Raw genomic sequence first — 17927 nt, 5'->3', positions numbered from 1 at the left:
TTCAAAAACTGAAGTGCAATTGAATAGTTTGGATAAACTAATTCCAATAAATAAATTATTTTTCGAAAGTTACTAAATAAAATAAATTTAATACAATGACGGGCAAGAAACGGCAAGCATCACCAAAAAAGAATGCAGATCTTGAAAATTTAATTCATCAGCGATTGCAAATTAAAAACAATATAATTCGAATTAAAACGGGTCTAGAAGAAAAAACTTTATCGTTTAATCCAATCGAATTAGAATGTCGATTAGATATTTTAAATTCATATATTGACGAATTAATGAATTGTCAGTCGGAAATAGAATCCATTGATCGAAATGATGATTCCCGCGGTGAATTGGAAGACATTTGTGTTGGTGCAAAAGCACTTCTTATTTCACATGTCAATAAAAGACGAAAGTCGAGTGCAATTGACTATTCCTTTAGCAATCCACATCATTCACGACTTCCAAAAATGTCTTTTCCTAAATTCAGCGGAAAATACTCCGAGTATAAAAATTTCATTAGCCTTTTCGAAAGTTTAGTAGACAACGATCCAACACTGAGCCAAAAAACAACGTAAAATCAATCGAAACCACTTTGAATCAATGAAAAATCACTACATTTTTAGCCTAAAGTGGAAAATGATTGAATCAAAGTAGTACACTTTAAATCTAAGTTGTTCACACATTAAAAAAAATTAAAAAAAGTAAAACTGACATCCGCTGGGGATCGAACCTGCTATACCTGGGTTGACAAGCTTGTGCTTTACCACTGTGCCATCTCACTTATAAAAATTGATGTGACAAACTGTAACTTAAGCATAGGACGATTTTTAGAAAATGAATGAATATATTTTTCACCATTGATTCAATGTAGAACGGATTAAAAATTACTATGCGTTTTTTCTCTGGGTGAATGCTTCCGGATATTGAAAAGTTCAACCATTTAATTTCCTGTTTATCAGGTGCAGCTTTAGCTTTAAGGCGTTCCAAATTACCGAACAAAACTATCCGAAAGCATTGGCGAGTTTAAAGAAAGTCTACGACAATAATTGCTTAATATTTTTTGACAATGTTTCAACACTTTTTGAATTGAAAGAAATTTCCAAACCATCTGCGTCTTCATTGCGAAGCATGATCGATACAGTTTCTGCAATTTATGATTCGCTTCTTTCATTGGGTGATGAAAAGAATATAACAAACGCAATCATAATACATTTAGTTATGTCTAAGGTGGATGCAATCACAAGGTCAAAATGGGAAGAACAATTAGATTTCAATACTCTTCCTTTGTGGAAAGATTGTGAAGAAGCTCTTAATAAAAGATATCAGCATCTTTCTGCTGAAGAAGCTTCAAGTTCAAAATTCATATCTTCCGATAAGCAATCCAAACCTAACCAAGATTCAAGTCGTTTCAAAAATCAAAAGTCTTCATTTGCTTGTGTAAACACGCAACAAAATTATTCCAAATGCATATATTGCAAATCAAACGACCATTACATAACAACGTGTCAAAATTTTACTTTATTGCCTGTCCACCAAAGATTCGAATATGCTAAAAGTGTTCCGATTTGCATTAACTGCCTTCGAAAAGGACACACAGTTTCGAAATGCAAAATGAGTCGATGCAGCGTTTGCAATCGATCTCATCATACATTACTGCACCAGTACGAATCAACTTTTACTAGTTCACCGACACAAGCATCAACAAGTTTTCAAGCTATGCATGCCTCTGTTTCGAGTGATAAAGTTATTCTTGCCACTGCAATCGTGCAAATAAAGGGCAGTTCTGGAGAATATATGCCAGTCCGAGCATTACTTGATTCTCGCTCTCAATTAAACTTCATCACAGAAGAATTAGCCCAAAGATTAAAACTTCGAAAAGAAGAAAAACCTCTGAATCTGCTTGGCATTGGAAAGGCAAGTACTACGGTAAATAAAAAAGTACATGCAGAAGTTAAATCAAGATTTAATAATCATTCGTTTTCTGCTGATTATTGAGTAATGAACTCAATATCGTCATATCAGCCGGATCAAGCAATAAATACTTCGGATTGGAATATTCCATCCAACATTCAACTAGCTGATCCGTATTTCAATAAGCCACAAAAAATTGACCTACTTATTGGAGCAGACACATTTTTTGAATTGTTGTCAGTTGGTCAAATAAAACAAGGTCCCGAATTTCCAACTATTCAAAAGACACTTCTTGGTTGCATAATATCTGGGAAATACCCCAAGGGTACAAATAAAAATACCAAGCATTGCAATCTGGTATGTCAGTCTGAAGATTTATCAGATTTAGACGAAAAGATACCAAAGCTTTGGTTATTGGAAGAAATTCCTGGAGAAACGAAAAAATATTTCACTCCAGAACAACAATTGTGTGAAAAGCATTTTGTTGAAAATACAAAACTTTTGCCGACAGGTCGTTTTGAGGTAAAACTTCCATTCAAATTATCCTCAAACTCGCTTGGAGCATCATTCGAAACTGCCAAACGCAGATTTCTCGCACTTGAGCGAAAGCTATCCAAAGATAGCATTTTGAGAGGCATGTATATAGATTTCATGAAAGAATACATTGCGTTGGGTCATATGTCACCAACAAATAATGAAATCCCAAAGGGCCCACACTATTTCATTCCACATCAGTGTGTTTTGCGACCGCAAAGCACAAGTACAAAGTTGAGAGTTGTTTTCGACGCCTCAAGTCGAACATCGTCTCAACTGTCACTGAATGACACCTTGATGGTTGGGCCAACCATTCAAGAGGAGCTATTTTCGACGTTGCTCCGTTTTCGTACCCACAAATATGCTATTACGGCTGATATTACGAAAATGTACCGGCAAGTTCTTGTTGCTGAAGAGCACACGAAATACCAGCTCATAGTGTGGAGGCAGCATCCGTCACAACCACTGCAAATCTTTCGATTAAACACTGTAACGTATGGTACATCTCCGGCGCCATTTTTGGCGATACGGTGTTTAAAGATGTTGGGCGATGCTAACGAGTCTTCTTTCCCTACGGGGTCAGATGTTATTCGAAGAGATTTTTACGTTGATGATCTCTTAACTGGTGCCGATAATCTCGAAACACTTAAAATAATGAAATTCGAGATTCAAGAAATCCTTACAAAAGGAGGGTTTCAATTAGCCAAATGGTTTTCAAATCATCCAGAGTATCTAAATACTGAGAGTTCTGAAAAATCAATAAATTTTAATGATTCAGACTACACAAAAACTCTGGGAATTTGTTGGCACCCTAAAGAATATACATTTAGCTTCAATTTGGACAATAATTTCCATGATCTACGAGCTACTAAGAGAAACATACTATCAGTTTCCGCTCGTCTTTTCGATCCTCTTGGTTTGTTATGCCCCATAGTAACCAAAGCAAAAATCTTATTACAAGAGCTTTGGATAGCAAAAATTGATTGGGATGAGTCGATTCCATTGCGCCTTGATACCAGTTGGCAAAATTGCAAAACTAATTTATCTCAACTTGGCGAGATAAAACTACCTAGATTTGTCGAAACTCATTCGAACGCAAAAATTCAAGTTCATGGGTTTGCCGATGCTTCGACGAGAGCTTACGGTTGTTGTATTTACATCCGAAGCCAAAGCACGGCCGGTATCAAGTCGACGCTATTAACTGCAAAGTCTAGGGTGGCCCCATTGAAAACAAAATCGATCCCTCGATTAGAACTTTGCGCAGCGCATACTCTTGCTAAGTTATGGACAAGAGTAGAGGCAATGTTGAGTCTTGACGTTGAACAAGTTATTTTTTGGACCGATTCCGAATAACTTTGCATCCATCTACGCTTACAACTTTTGTAGCAAATCGAGTGTCCGACATCCAAGAGTGGACACAAAAAGTATAATGGAGACATGTACCAACAAAACAAAATCCAGCAAACATTCTGTCAAGAGGCTGTAATGTTGAAGAAATCAATGCGTCAATATGGTTCAAAGGTCCACAGTTCTTATTGAACGAACAATCATCGTGGCCGGTCAATTCGCATTTTGAGTTGTCTCCAGAAGATGAAGCCTTAGAAAAACGTAAAACAAATATGGTTCTCATAGCAGTAGAAAAACCTCGAACTAAACTTCTAGATTTTATAGAAGAAGAATCCTCATATACCGACCTTATAACTACGTTTGCTTACATAATGCGATTCTTTAAAATATCAAAAAACAAAACACATAAAATATTGGAAGAATTGCCAACGGCAAAAGAGAGAAACTTGGCGTTTCTAAGAATAATTGAAATCGTCCAAAGTTATGAATTTCCAGAAGAAATTGAAAAACTTCGTAGGAAAATAACTCTTCAAAATAGTATTCAAAAACTAAATCCGTTTATTCATGACTTTCAAGAAAACGAATTTTCATTTTCGCTGATTCGTGTAGGTGGTCGTCTTTTGAACGCCCCAATTGTATATGATGCAAAATTCCCACTTTTGTTAACCAAAAATTCACCATTTGTAAAAACGTACTTAACGTATTTGCATCGAAAAAATTGCCATGCTGGACCTCAAGCTATGGTGGCATTGCTTCGAGAAAAGATTTGGCTAATAAATGCCAAAGAAGCTTGCCAAAAGGTTGTGCGACAATGTATTAATTGCTTTAAGTACAAACCGAAATTACTTACCCAAATCATGGGTAATCTACCAGCGGATCGATTGCGAGCGCAACGACCTGTTTTTAGTATGTGGAGTAGATTTCTGTGGCCCGGTAAATACCACTCTTAAAATTCGTGGCCGGCCGACGAATAAAACTTATATTTGCGTTTTTGTTTGTTTCGCCTCCAAAGCTGTACATATTGAATTAGCTTCTAATTTGTCGTCTGAATGTTTTATTCTCGCCCTTAAAAGGTTTATCTGTCGCCGAGGGATTCCGAAGACGATTTATTGCGACAACGGGACGAACTTCGTAGGAGCTCAGACGATCCTGAGGGAAATCCGAGAGGAGTTGGAAGAAGGCGCAGAAGCTGTTCACCGATACGCGGCAGAGGAAGGCTTCAGCTTCGCCTTGATACCGCCCAGGGCACCGCATTTCGGAGGTCTATGGGAGGCGGTGGTCAAAGCGGCGAAAACGCTGTTACAGCGTACCGTGGCCAACGCACTCCTCACAACCGAAGAGCTACTCACCGTGGTGATCGAGGTCGAGGCAATCCTCAATTCAAGGCCAATCGGGCCGCTAAGCGCCGACCCCAACGACGGAGAAGCCCTAACCCCAGCGCATCTTCTAATCGGCAGCAGCTTACGATCGCTGCCCCCAGAACCAGTGCTGGAACGGCAAACGGGCTGCTTGAGAAGATGGCAGCTTCTATGCTGGCTCAAGCAGCAGTTCTGGCTGAAGTGGTCCAAGGAGTATCTGCTTGGCCTACAAGCTCGATCCAAGTGGGTACTGGAGCAGCCCAATCTCGTCGTGGGCAAACTCGTCCTTATCCACGAGGACAACTCACCTCCTCAGCGGTGGAAAACAGGGCGAGTGATAGGGGTCGTCGAAGGGCAGGACGGCAAGGTCAGGGTCGCTGACGTCAAAACCGCCAACGGCGTGCTTAGGCGCCCAATTGTCAAACTGGCCCCCTTTCCTGATGAAGACATTTGAAGCCTACAGCCTTTCAACGTGGCCGGTGTTTCGTCAATACGAATATTATAAAAACAAAAATGAATTATCCTAAAATTGAATTTTTGAATTATATAAATTACTTTGAATTTATCTACTTTGAATTTAAATTATTGAATTTGTTTTAAAAATTAACTATTGTGAATTAACTTCAATTGGTATAAAATTCAAACTTCCCGCCCATCCGGCCATATTTTATTTCAATTTAAAAAGAAGAAGAAGAAGAAAAAGAATAGGAAAATAAAATTTATTCCACACGTTATAACCGCAATAATCGCACGCATTTTCATTTATTCTCGTTTTCGTAAAAAGTTTAATTTTATCTTTTTTAATTTTTTAACTTTAAGCTCAAGTAAGAGCAATTATGTTTGTAAAAACTATTACAAAATTTCACCTACCCTATCTACCGTTTTCGTTTCGACGTTAACTTTTGGGACACCCTGTATACGCCACTTTTCCTCAAAATTTAAATGTCAAAAGTTTTGTTTTCTCCAGCTCCTGTCATGTCAAATCTTTTATTGTGTTTTATTTGGAAGATTAAGATTGGTATTATTCATTTAAGACACGCAGTTTGACTAGGAAGTACAATTGAAATTAATTTTCGAACAGATGCGAAAGTAGCAAAAATTCACATATTTCATTTGAATTATTGAAGGCTCTGCATTCGTCCGACTTGCCCAATCTTACAATTATATAAGCATCCCACCCATGTAATAATACTTCAATAAAAGAAACATGCTCAGTGTCGCGATTCGTTTTATTTATAAAAATAAAGTCTGACGAATGGAATGAAACAAATCAACTGTGACGTGTTGAAACTTTTTTCCATCTGATGCCATTAAGTAGTGTTGAAGCTTCAACATTTGTGTGCGTGATTTTTTTTAATGTGATTCTGCCTAGTTTCAAGTGCATTACTCATTTAGGTGCTTCTTTATTTGTGTGTTGTAAAAAAGAGAAATTGGAATCGTAGACATCTTTGAGATGGCGGATTTCAGCGATTTCCAGGCCAACATATGTATCACGTAGGTATTCGCAACAAAAATAGGGCTTGAACCAAACCATACTATTCTGGAAGTTCTTTGTATTAAGAGGCCTCCTCCACAGGAGATAATTTTTGTCATGTTGACGTGTCTTAACAAGAAATGTCTTGTGGAGGCTCGCCATTTCTTGTTATGATTCAATGTTAGACAATCGTGTCTTCGATTTTGTCTGAACACGGCAAGTCTAGCAACGAATTTGACAGATGTGTTTTTTTTTCTTTTGGAAGTGTAGTTTTTTCATTATTTTTTGTCCTCTCATGAGCAAGATTGTCTCCGTAGTAGCGGACGACAAAATAATACATTTGTTTGTTTTGCGAATTTTTGCATGTTTTACGTTGAATTCAATTAGATTTAATGGGATGATAAATATACTTTTTGAATTTATTTATTTAATGTGAATTTATTTAAATGCCTGGCAACACAGAAGGGTACATGTGGTAGCGGTACGGGTAATTGTATGAAAAAATTTCCACAGCTGAATTGTTTCAGTTTGGAATTTTTTTCATACAATCACCCGTATCGCTACCGCATGTACTCTTCGGTGTGGCCAAGCCTTAATAGACATTAGGTATAATTGATTTTGTAAAAAAAGCTTGTTTATTTCTTAGAAGGAAAAAAAATCCGAGCCATAGGTACATGTATAAATTGAAAAAAATTAACAAAATTAAGTATTCATACAAAATTGACTGCATATATAAAATAAATTTTGTCCGCAAAAAATCATACATCATCCTCTGGCAAACGAGGTAGCCCGATCAATCTAGACATTTTATCAAAGTTAATTTAAGTACAAGATTTTTTGATGCAGTTAGGTTCCTTTGATGGAGGAGAATATGAAATCACAGTTTTACACCAAAATTTGATATGGCGTATCCCCGAAAATGACCCCTGACCCCTAGGTAGTACGGAAAAAGTGATTTCACGATTTTTTGATGCAGTTAGGTTCCTTTGATGGAGGAGAATATGAAATCACAGTTTTACACCAAAATTTGATATGGCGTGTTCCCTAAAATTACCTCTGAACCCAAGGAAGTTCGAAAAAGTGATTTCAGTCGAATTTAACAGAAATTTTATCAAAGTTAATGGAAGTACACGCTTTTTTGATGCAGTTAGGTTCCTTTGATGGAGGAGAATATGAAATCACAGTTTTACACCAAAATTTGATATGGCGTGTTCCCTAAAATGACCTCTGACCCTAGGAAGTTCGAAAAAAGTGATTTCAGTAGAAGGCTTTCATAAGACCTGTTTCAAGAGGTTCTTGTAAGTATGCAATGTTTTCATCTCTCAAGTATGCAATGTTTTTCATCAATAAGTATGCAAAGCATTTATCCTGCAGATATGCAATGTTTGAAACGCTTTAGAAAAAAACATTGCATTTTTATGTGAGGTTTTAATTAGCTCCCTTTTTTCCACTCATCTTTAATATTCCAGTATGGTCTACTGGTAAGGTGCTGGCTAGGTATGCAGAGGTACGTGGGATCGATTCCTGGTCGGCCCATGTGATGAAAATAAAAAAATATGTTCTTTTTCAATTAAAATAATATTCTCATCATTTCAGAACAACAGAAAAAGCTGTGGAATTTCCAAAAAAAGGAAAAGAAACAAAGTAGGAAAAAATTAAAATAAATAAAATAATATGTAGAAAATACAAAACAGAAAAAATCAAAAGAAAATTAATGAAATTCAATTAATTCTTTTTTTTATTCATTTTCTACAACATTTTCTACATCACCTACAACAACTTCTATTAGGCCTTATTATAACATCCTACGCAAGTAATCCGGTTTGTGCATTAGATAAACATTCTCTAGAAAGACCTCCGTAACTCCATTTCAAGCTGTTTGTCATTACCATAGCATTGCATTAGGCCTACTGGGGAGACCACGTTAAAAAAAACGCACCGACAACTCTACCTCTACGGTGGTGTGGAAAGAAGTTAAAAAACTTCTTATTTTATGAAAATTTATGTTTAACAAATTTCAATTATCTCAAAAACTAGAAGGCATAGGAACATGATTTTCAGAGTTTTATAAGAAATCAATTGAAGCAGTTTTTTATTATTTTTTTTTTTATTTTGATATTTTTTTTTTAGAAAACTGCCCCTCTAACCTAAACGGGGGAAGATAGATCCCCCTCCCATAAAAAAATTTATTGTAATCAACCCCTCTACTAAAAACTAAATTATCAATTCTTGGCCCTAACTTTATAGTACTCTCCCCGTTTAAAGGGTAAAATTGGGGTAAAAAATTGTAAAGAAGGGAGTTTAAGAAGGGGTATAGTTGGTGCAATGGGGTTGCTCCCATAGAGAGTTTTTATGAGCATGATGTGAACTTTAACATACTAAAATTTTATTAAATTCGATTGAGATCACTTTTTCAAACTACCTAGGGGTCAGAGGTCATTTTGTGGCACGCGCCATATACAATTTTGGTGTAAAATTGTGAATTTATATTCTTCTCCATCAAAGGAACCTAACTGCATCAAAAAATCGTGAAATCACTTTTTCCGTACTACCTAGGGGTCAGGGGGTCATTTTCGGGGATACGCCATATCAAATTTTGGTGTAAAACTGTGATTTCATATTCTCCTCCATCAAAGGAACCTAACTGCATCAAAAAATCTTGTACTTTAATTAACTTTGATATATAGTGAAATTTCGTCTAGGATGATCGGGCTAAGGCATATGAAATAAAAGGTCCAAACAAAATTTGCCCAGCCAAGAAAAGAAAATTGTTATGTTGTAGATGTTAGACAATAAGCTGTGGAGGCGGGGTGTAATACTGTAACGATAAATTACTGAAATTCTTTTAAGATAAACAACACACTGAACCTTTAGTAATAAGGCCGTGTGTGAATTGCGTTAGTGCCTGGCTACACAGTGATTTTTCAATCGATTGAAAAATCACATGCGGTGGCTACACACTGTTGTGCCCAATCACGTTCCACTTTTACATTTTCTAGGAACAAATGTCAAAAAGAGGAAAAATTTTGCAATGGAACTGTACTGCCCTCAGAAAATTCAGTTCCCTTCGTGAGCATCTTCCCCCTTCACTCCTGATCCCTCTTGCCTACAAACTCACTTCTTAGGCGATTGAAAAATCACCGTGTAGCCAGGCACTTAAATAGTTAAATCTTGTAAAATTTTTGACACTATTGAGGTGAATAAAAAATTTTCAGCTGTCAAAACATTAATGGCCTCTGGGAGCCGGTTAATCGAAGTTAAATTTTTTTTGCACATGGTTTTGTTATTTTGTGCATTGTATATCAATTCATATACAGTTTTTCAGGAGTATCATGTCAGCAAAAAGGCAGAGAATAAACAATAAGCCGTACAATATACATATGTAAGTAAATTAATATTATTATTATAAATTTTATGTATAATTTATTTTTTAAGGGACCCACGAGGAAAAAATTCGGCTCATAAATTTAAGGACCGAAAACAATGAAATGTTTACCAACAAAAATTCAATAATGAGCGCTTGCTGGAAGTAAGAAATTAATAATTTATTAATTGTACAAATAACCACATCATATTATTTTTCAGAGCCATAGCAGAGAAAATGGAGAGTACCAAGGATGCCAACCAATGTAAGCAGCAATGGAAAAACCTTCTCAATAGATACAAGGTAAGTGGAAGCTCATATCTCTATATCTCTCACGGGCGACGAAGGCAATTTCGATGGCACAATCTGCCCAACAGAACAATGCCTGCCAAGCACATGGGCCGATAATGCAATTCGCCAATGGGAGGCAAGGTGAACATTTTAAAATATCACTTAAATTACCCAACACGCTAAAGAACACAACACCAAATGGTCAGATGCATGGCCCAGGAAGTGTTTTGCCAAATTAACGTCAACAAATCCCAAAACACCAAGTCCCAGTAAAAATGAAAACTCAAAAGACTACATAACCATTTGACAAAGTTCGTGATGATTCCATTAACGATCTAATGGCCACCATAGCCTAACTCGATTTCAATGGAGTGCAAGTTTTGCCCGAAGGCCGAACGAAAACAACCTCACCACAATTTCATAGCTCGACAGAATTTTTCACAAAATATCAGCCAGTATAGTCACACTGGGCACAAAGGGTTATGTTGCTGCACTTCGTCTGAATCTTTTCAACTATCCTAAATAGCTTAAAATGCTTGAAGTAGTAGATTCTCCGACTTAAGCTTGGTATAGTTTTTGTGCTCGAGCTACTTCTTCAATTTTCTTTCCTAAAGAGAAACATTTTGGATTAATTTTTAATTTGCTTATAGATATTTTTTTTTAGAAAAATATACTTAAAAAGAATTGACGTGGTTTCAATCAAACGTTCCAAATAATCTGCACTTCGTTGTATGCTTTCGTTTAGTCCTCTGATTTTCTTTGTTAAGAGTTTCAACATGCTTCTCCAAGTCAACTGCGATGAATTTCCCTCTCTTGGCTTTGACGCTTGAATTGATTATCCTGAAGCTTTTTATTTTGTTCCAGATGTGGGTGTATATATTTATGTGTACCTGTTTAATGAACTCAATAATTACAACAACAACTGACTTCTGATACCTATGATGCGCCAGACCATTCATAAATCTCGGCTGCAAAAGAATTTGGTTATAAAATAGGTTTTAATCCTGATAAGACAAAAAGATCCAACTTTTGTTTGTTTATGGTTGATTTTGTTTTGCTTTTAGAAACACGGCATGGTTTGGAACAAATAAAAGTTCTATTGACGCTTTTGCTTGGTGCTGGTACAATGTCTCAATAAAGAAAAATTTATTTGTCGAATAAAAGAACTTTATGAAGATGACGAATAAAAGAACTTTATGAAGATGACAGATACATTTTTCTTTATTGAGACATTGTACCAGCACCAAGCAAAAGCGTCAATAGAACTTTTATTTGTTCCAAACCATGCCGTGTTTCTAAAAGCAAAACAAAATCAACCATAAACAAACAAAAGCTGGATCTTTTTGTCTTATCAGGATTAAAACAAATTAAGGAAAATCGTACTTCTTTTTACAAAAACTTAAGCCTGATTTGCAATACTGCGAGACGACGAGACGAGATTTTTAATAGGTCATTTAAATGGTAAGTCATTTGGTAATGTTAAGGGTTTTTTTCAGTTTATCTATTTCTGACAGGTGTTTGGGAACTTAACTCATAAACCGATATTGACCTAGCCAAACTTTTCGTCAAGTTTTAAGTAAAAATAAACTCTTAAACGTGGTGGACTTAATGTCGCATACGTTACGCAACATATGTATCTAATTTATGGTAACTATATTTGTTAAATTGCGACTTGTGGACGCTTCATTACATAGAAGGGTTAATATAAAATTATTTCTAAGTGTTCAAATCGATCTAAAAACTGTTACGGCACTTAAAATCTATTTCAAACATCATAGAACATGCAAAAATTCATATACGTTACAATGGAAAGCTCCAACAGAAGAATGTGTGTAAAAAGAAGGAAACTATTTGGCCAAACATCGAAAACTAGATATAAATTTTTCTCTCGCAACGCTCTCGTGTCTTCGTCTGAAAAACTGAAAAGAACTGTGCTTGGGTGTTTTTGTTTTTGTCGTTCGGGATTGAAAGCGACATAAGCATTTTCGTTGTCAACTTGAATTTCCTTTCACAGATATGTAAACATTTAACTATACGTAGATGGTATTTGTAATAAGTTTCCCTTTATTTCATTTATATAGGCATGTTTGGCGAAGAACACTGGAGAAGGAGCAGGCGATGACGCACCAGATGAACTTTTTGAAAAAAAGGAATGGCCCTATTTTGATTTGATACATCAATATGCATCAAAAAAGGACAACTACTTTCCGATGCTAACGCTTGACAGCCACGACGGTGCAGCTTTGCCACAGCTAGTCGTCCAACAAGAATCAAATTCACCTGTTTCTCCTTCATCAACATCAACATCCCCTTTCCAACTCAACATACGTTCAACTTTAATAGACGCTCACATTCTCCCTCTCCATCGCCGCACAGTGGTGCCATTCTTCGTTTTTGCCGACAAAATTCATTTGCACGGCCATTTCTGGACGAAAAGTCATGAAATTTGGTACACTGAATGATTATAGTATGGAGAATACGAAAAGGCTGCCAACTTTTTTTTATTCAAAATGGCGGCTAAAAAATGGCGGAAAGAATGAGCGTTAAAATAGAATTTTCATTTTCAAAACAGTATATAAGCTAGAAATTGGGCTAAATTCATGTCAAAAAGTTGTTAGATTTAAGATTTAGGACTCATAGATTAATATTCATTACAAAAAAATCAAAAAATTTGAAAACAAAGTCCAGAAAACGCCAATTTAGTAAAACACATTTTAAGACCTCTAATTACGCTATTTCATGGATTTTTTTTTTAATTTATCACAATTTTGAGATCTCTTCTATTTTTGTTTCATAAGAAAATTGAAAATATTGGGGTTATATGGTTGCCAACTATGTTTTTAAGTAAATATAAGAAAACATGATATAATGAAAAGTTTCAATGTTCAATAAAACTGAGAATTTAATTTTTCCGTAAACCAAAATATACTTTTCTAATAGATTTTAGCGTTTTAAATTCAAATCCGGAGTCAAAAAAAATCTATGACGTCACGTTTTTGAGATATAAGCAGATCAAAATTAATTTATATCTTCGAAACTTGACGTCATAGATTTTTTTTGACTCCGGATTTGAATTTAAAACGCTAAAATCTATTAGAAAAGTATATTTTAGTTTACGGAAAAATTAAATTCTCAGTTTTATTGAACATTGAAACTTTTCATTATATCATGTTTTCTTATATTTACTTAAAAACATAGTTGGCAACCATATAACCCCAATATTTTCAATTTTCTTATAAAACATAAATAGAAGAGATCTCAAAATTGTGATAAATTAAAAAAAAAATCCATGAAATAGCGTAATTAGAGGTCTTAAAATGTGTTTTACTAAATTTGCATTTTCTGGACTTTGTTTTCAAATTTTTTGATTTTTTTGTAATGAATATTAATCTATGAGTCCTAAATCTTAAATCTAACAACTTTTTGACATGAATTTAGCCCAATTTCTAGCTTATATACTGTTTTAAAAATGAAAATTCTATTTTAACGCTCATTCTTTCCGCCATTTTGAATAAAAAAAAGTTGGCAGCCTTTTCGTATTCTCCATACTAAAATCATTCAGTGTACCAAATCTCATGACTTTTCGTCCAGAAATGGCTGTGCAAATGAATTTTGTCGGCAAAAACGAAGAATGGCACCACTGTGCGCCGTCTTGTTCGAGAGCATCAACTGGGCGATCGAGACCCTCATCAAAGCCACTTTCGGATTTTGAGAAGCATATTATCGCAAGAGATAAAAGAGTTGAGAAAAAAATGTCGGCGATGATGAGCGTTTTTGGTAGCCTGGTGGCAAAGCTGCATCCAGAAGTGCCTGTGTCAAACTTGCTGGTTGGATCTTCATCAGAGGACGAACGCGATCCTAAAAATCCTTAGTGCCTTAAATACTGTTACTAAGGGACGAATTTGCTAACGCAATAGTCCATAATTGATAACCAAAATCGACAATTTTGATGCATAAACTGTCTATTTTTTTTGTTATTAATCATTGACTATCGCGTTAGGCAATTCTAACCCTGAAAACGTTTTCCTATCTTTTCAATAATAAATACCTTTGTTCCTTTGTAAGCATTTATGTAGGTACTGCTTAGTACTTAAAGGTGTTTTGAACTACTGTTTCAATAGAGAAAGAGTAGTTGAAAGCAACTTTAAGTACTAAGCAGTAGATAAATGCTCCCAATGTATAATTAAAAAAACATGTACCTACATAAGCAAATAAAAATCTATTTTGTTAATTTAATTTTTTAAAAAAGGTTTTTATTTCAAACTTTAAGACTGTACAAATGAAGAGATAAGAAGGTGAAAGGTAACACAACCCACGAAGCATTGAAAAAGAACTGAAATTAAAGAAGTTAGTTATAAATGAGTTGTCAACAAGATTATCCAGGTAAGCACAACCTTAAAGTCTCTCTTGCTCTTCTTCATGGTGCCTCTGAAGGGCATCCAACAATGAATTCCTCAATCTAATAGCTTCATCCGAATCAGGTTCATTGTCTGCTACGACTTCCACATTATTGGGTGCATTATTAGGTTCAACTGGCTCCTGGACCTGTTCCACTTGTGGACCTATTCATAAAAAGAAAAATGTAATATTCCCTTGTAATGTATACACTATAGTGACCGCAAGAAATCGATTTTCGAAATTTGGTCGGGGGAACCCCATAAAATGTTCCGCCTTTGCAGATTTTTAGATAGCCAAAATTTCAGCTCGATTGGATAACTCTAAATGGTGCCGACACTCGCTCAAAGTATCAAAAATCTCTGTTTTTTCACTGTTTTTCGAAGAAAATTAGCTCTAGCTCCCAAACAGATCGGGTTATTTTCACTTTTTATATATTTAATTAAAGGTAGTGTTGCTACACATAATTCAGATGCTAAATTTGTTTAGTTTTACCAAAAAAGAAAAATTTTGTCATCAATTTAAATTTTCAGTACTTACCTCAAAAAGAGCTGAAGTGCAAACTCGATTTAAAATGAAACTTTTTTTTTAAACTGTTTTATTTAAAAAAACGAAACATTTAACAGAATTCTAAGGCTGTGTGTGAATTGCGTTAAATAGTTAACACCGTGTAAAATTTTTGACACTATTGAGGTGAACAAAAAAATTTCAGCTGTATGGCTTATTGTTTAATATTTTTCTCTGCCTCTTTTCTGCTATGAAACTCCTTTTTAATAAAAAAAAAAAAAAAAAACAAAACAAAACCATCTGCAAAAAAAATTTAACTCAAATTTAACCAGGTCCCAGAGCCCAATAAATTTTTAACAGCTGAAAATTTTTAATTCACCTCAACAGTGTCAAATATTTTACACTATGTGAACTATTTTACGCAATTCACACACGGCCTAAAAAACAAAAAAAATAACATCGTGTTACATTTCTTATACATAATTAATGAAGTAAATACTAAAAAAATTTAATCAACAGATTTACAAAGTAGTTTTGGAAGCATCAGGATACAATTTTCGGCACTCACTGACTACTTGAAGTACAGATTGTTTTTGTTCCTCATCTTTAGTTAAAAGGTTATTAAAATCCGTTATTAATTTGACTCCTCTTTCTGTCATGTCATTTACGACTTTAAGTGATTGCACTTTTTTAAAGCCTTCTTTAAAATGCGGGTTTTCGGGCCAAAGATTTGGAGGTTCTTTGAGAAAACTTGTGTCTATTTTCAATCGGCTGAAAAAGATCAATGTTTCTTTGTTCACAATATTTTTTAACCCTGCTGTGACAAATTGTTCATCTTCATGTGTCTGTAGCTTTGGATTTACTTTTCTGTTGGTTTCCGTTTCACTGGTTTTCAAAATTATGTTGGCCGTTTCTAATTTTTCGCCATCTCGTAAAGTTAGGTCAAAGAACGCCAGACCTGCCAGCTCTGAACTCAAATACCATAAATGGTTTGAGAATTTAGCAAAAGCCTTCTCTAAAATATATTTGTCTATCTTGCGGTATTCAATGCGATTACGCAAAAGATCAAGATCTTGTTTAGGAGCCAGATAAGCTCTTGGGGCATTAAACCAAGCAAAAGTTTTTTCTTGTTGAATGTAAGTCTGATTTTGAAACTACAAAGTCAATTGGTTTTTTCCCTAGTGCTTCTATTGTAGCTATAATTATGCGAGAAGCATTTCTATCAGATGCCTTACATTGGTCCAATAACATAGAAAGTTTCATTGTTAATAGCTCTTTCACCCCACGACTATACCTCATACTTTTGATACCCGAGGGCCCAGAGATAGAGAAACATCCATTCTATCCCAATCCGCAGAATAAAACAGTTAAAAAAAAGTTTAATTTTAAATCGAGTTTGCACTTCAGCTCTTTTTGCGGTAAGTACTGAAAATTTAAATTGATGACAATATTTTTCTTTTTCAGTAAAACTAAACAAATTTAGCATCTGAATTATGTGCAACAACACTACCTTTAATTTAATATATAAAAAGTGAAAATAACCCGATCTGTTTGGGAGCTAGAGCTAATTTTCTTGAAAAACAGTGAAAAAACAGAGATTTTTGATACTTTGAGCGAGTGTCGGCACCATTTAGAGTTATCCAATCGAGCTGAAATTTTGGCTATCTAAAAATCTGCAAAGGCGGAACATTTTATGGGGTTCCCCCGAAAAAAATTCGACAAAAAATTTTTTCTATGGGAGTTGCGGTCACTCTAGTATACACTTTTTAATTTCAGTCACTCATACCTAAATCTCCACTCTCAACATATATGTTGTGTAATATGCAAGCCGCGAATATGGTTTTTACAGATGTTGTAGTTTTGAGTTCCAGTGCCTTATGGAAAATATTTCTCCACCTGGTGGTGCTCTCTACACCTGCGTGAATCGCCGTCCATAATAGCCCGCACATCCTCCGAAGTTACTCGGAGTCGGCAGTATTCCAAACGCTGTAAATATATATATATTTTTAGTTTAAATTTACATTCATAGGAAATAAAACTATACTTCTTTAATTTCTCTTCTTCGACTAGGCAAATAATCATGCCCTATCAAATATTGATATTGTAATAAAAACACCAACATCAATGGCACAAAAATTTCCAAAATATCATCCATTTTAATTAACAAAATAAAACAAAAATTCGGTTTTTATCAATTTGAAATTTATTGATTTTCAATAATTTTATGTAAACAAACAAAACGTCAAAACTTAACCCTCGTAAAAAATTTAATTCAATTCACACACCCAATTGCCCATTAAACTTTTGATAGCTGAAAATTTTTTATTCACCTCAATAGTGTCAAAAATTTTCAAGCCTTAAGGCTTTGCCACACCGGAGGGTACGCGGTAGCGGTACGGGTAGCGGCAACGATATTTGTATTAAAAAAATTCCACACCCGAACGTTGATGTGTCAGTTTGGAATTTTTTTCATACAAGTACCCGTATCGTTACCCGTACCTCTACCGCGTACCCTCCGGTGTGGCTAAGCCTTTACAGCCCTATTCTGCTGTTCACGTGAATCTCAGATCCGATACACACATTCGATTCACTTCAACTCTACCTTGCCATTCTGCTATCCATCGGGTAAACTGCATTATCATCCCTCTATTTGACGTCCACGTGAACTTCAACTTAAAAAAAATGGCGACGAAGTGAATTGAAAGGAAAAAAAAATGTTTGTTTGTGTTTATTTGCATAGAAAAAATAAAAACAA

The 17927-nt window shown here is 35.1% G+C and overlaps 2 protein-coding genes across 5 annotated transcripts; both read left to right on the top strand.

Annotated features, from left to right (window-relative positions):
- The first annotated feature begins 284 nt into the window (after positions 1 to 284).
- LOC129921447 (uncharacterized) lies at positions 285 to 5522 on the top strand. The gene is made up of 5 exons (XM_056003279.1): positions 285 to 562; positions 957 to 1917; positions 2014 to 3580; positions 3898 to 4682; positions 4857 to 5522. The coding sequence occupies exons 1-5, from the start codon at positions 285 to 287 to the stop codon at positions 5520 to 5522; spliced, it is 4257 nt and encodes a 1418-aa protein (XP_055859254.1).
- Positions 5523 to 6103: 581 nt separating this feature from the next.
- LOC129907445 (uncharacterized) lies at positions 6104 to 13533 on the top strand. Of its 4 annotated transcripts, none has more exons than XM_055983687.1 (5): positions 6104 to 6635; positions 9933 to 9997; positions 10051 to 10144; positions 10201 to 10282; positions 12352 to 13533. In XM_055983687.1, the coding sequence occupies exons 3-5, from the start codon at positions 10104 to 10106 to the stop codon at positions 12730 to 12732; spliced, it is 504 nt and encodes a 167-aa protein (XP_055839662.1). In that variant the 5' UTR covers positions 6104 to 6635; positions 9933 to 9997; positions 10051 to 10103; the 3' UTR covers positions 12733 to 13533. The 4 variants fall into 4 exon arrangements, 2 of the variants coding, with proteins under 2 accessions (XP_055839662.1, XP_055839661.1); XM_055983686.1 differs by having other exon boundaries at positions 9831 to 9997; XR_008771031.1 differs by lacking the exons at positions 6104 to 6635; positions 12352 to 13533 and adding exons at positions 11135 to 11265; positions 11335 to 11410 and having other exon boundaries at positions 7103 to 9997.
- Positions 13534 to 17927: the final 4394 nt, after the last annotated feature.

The sequence above is a fragment of the Episyrphus balteatus genome, chromosome 1 (assembly GCF_945859705.1).
Source record: "Episyrphus balteatus chromosome 1, idEpiBalt1.1, whole genome shotgun sequence".
In the NCBI taxonomy this organism is placed as follows: Eukaryota; Metazoa; Arthropoda; class Insecta; order Diptera; family Syrphidae; genus Episyrphus; species Episyrphus balteatus.
The sequence above is the reverse complement of the archived record's forward strand: the minus strand, read 5'-3'. Positions and strand labels throughout refer to the sequence as shown.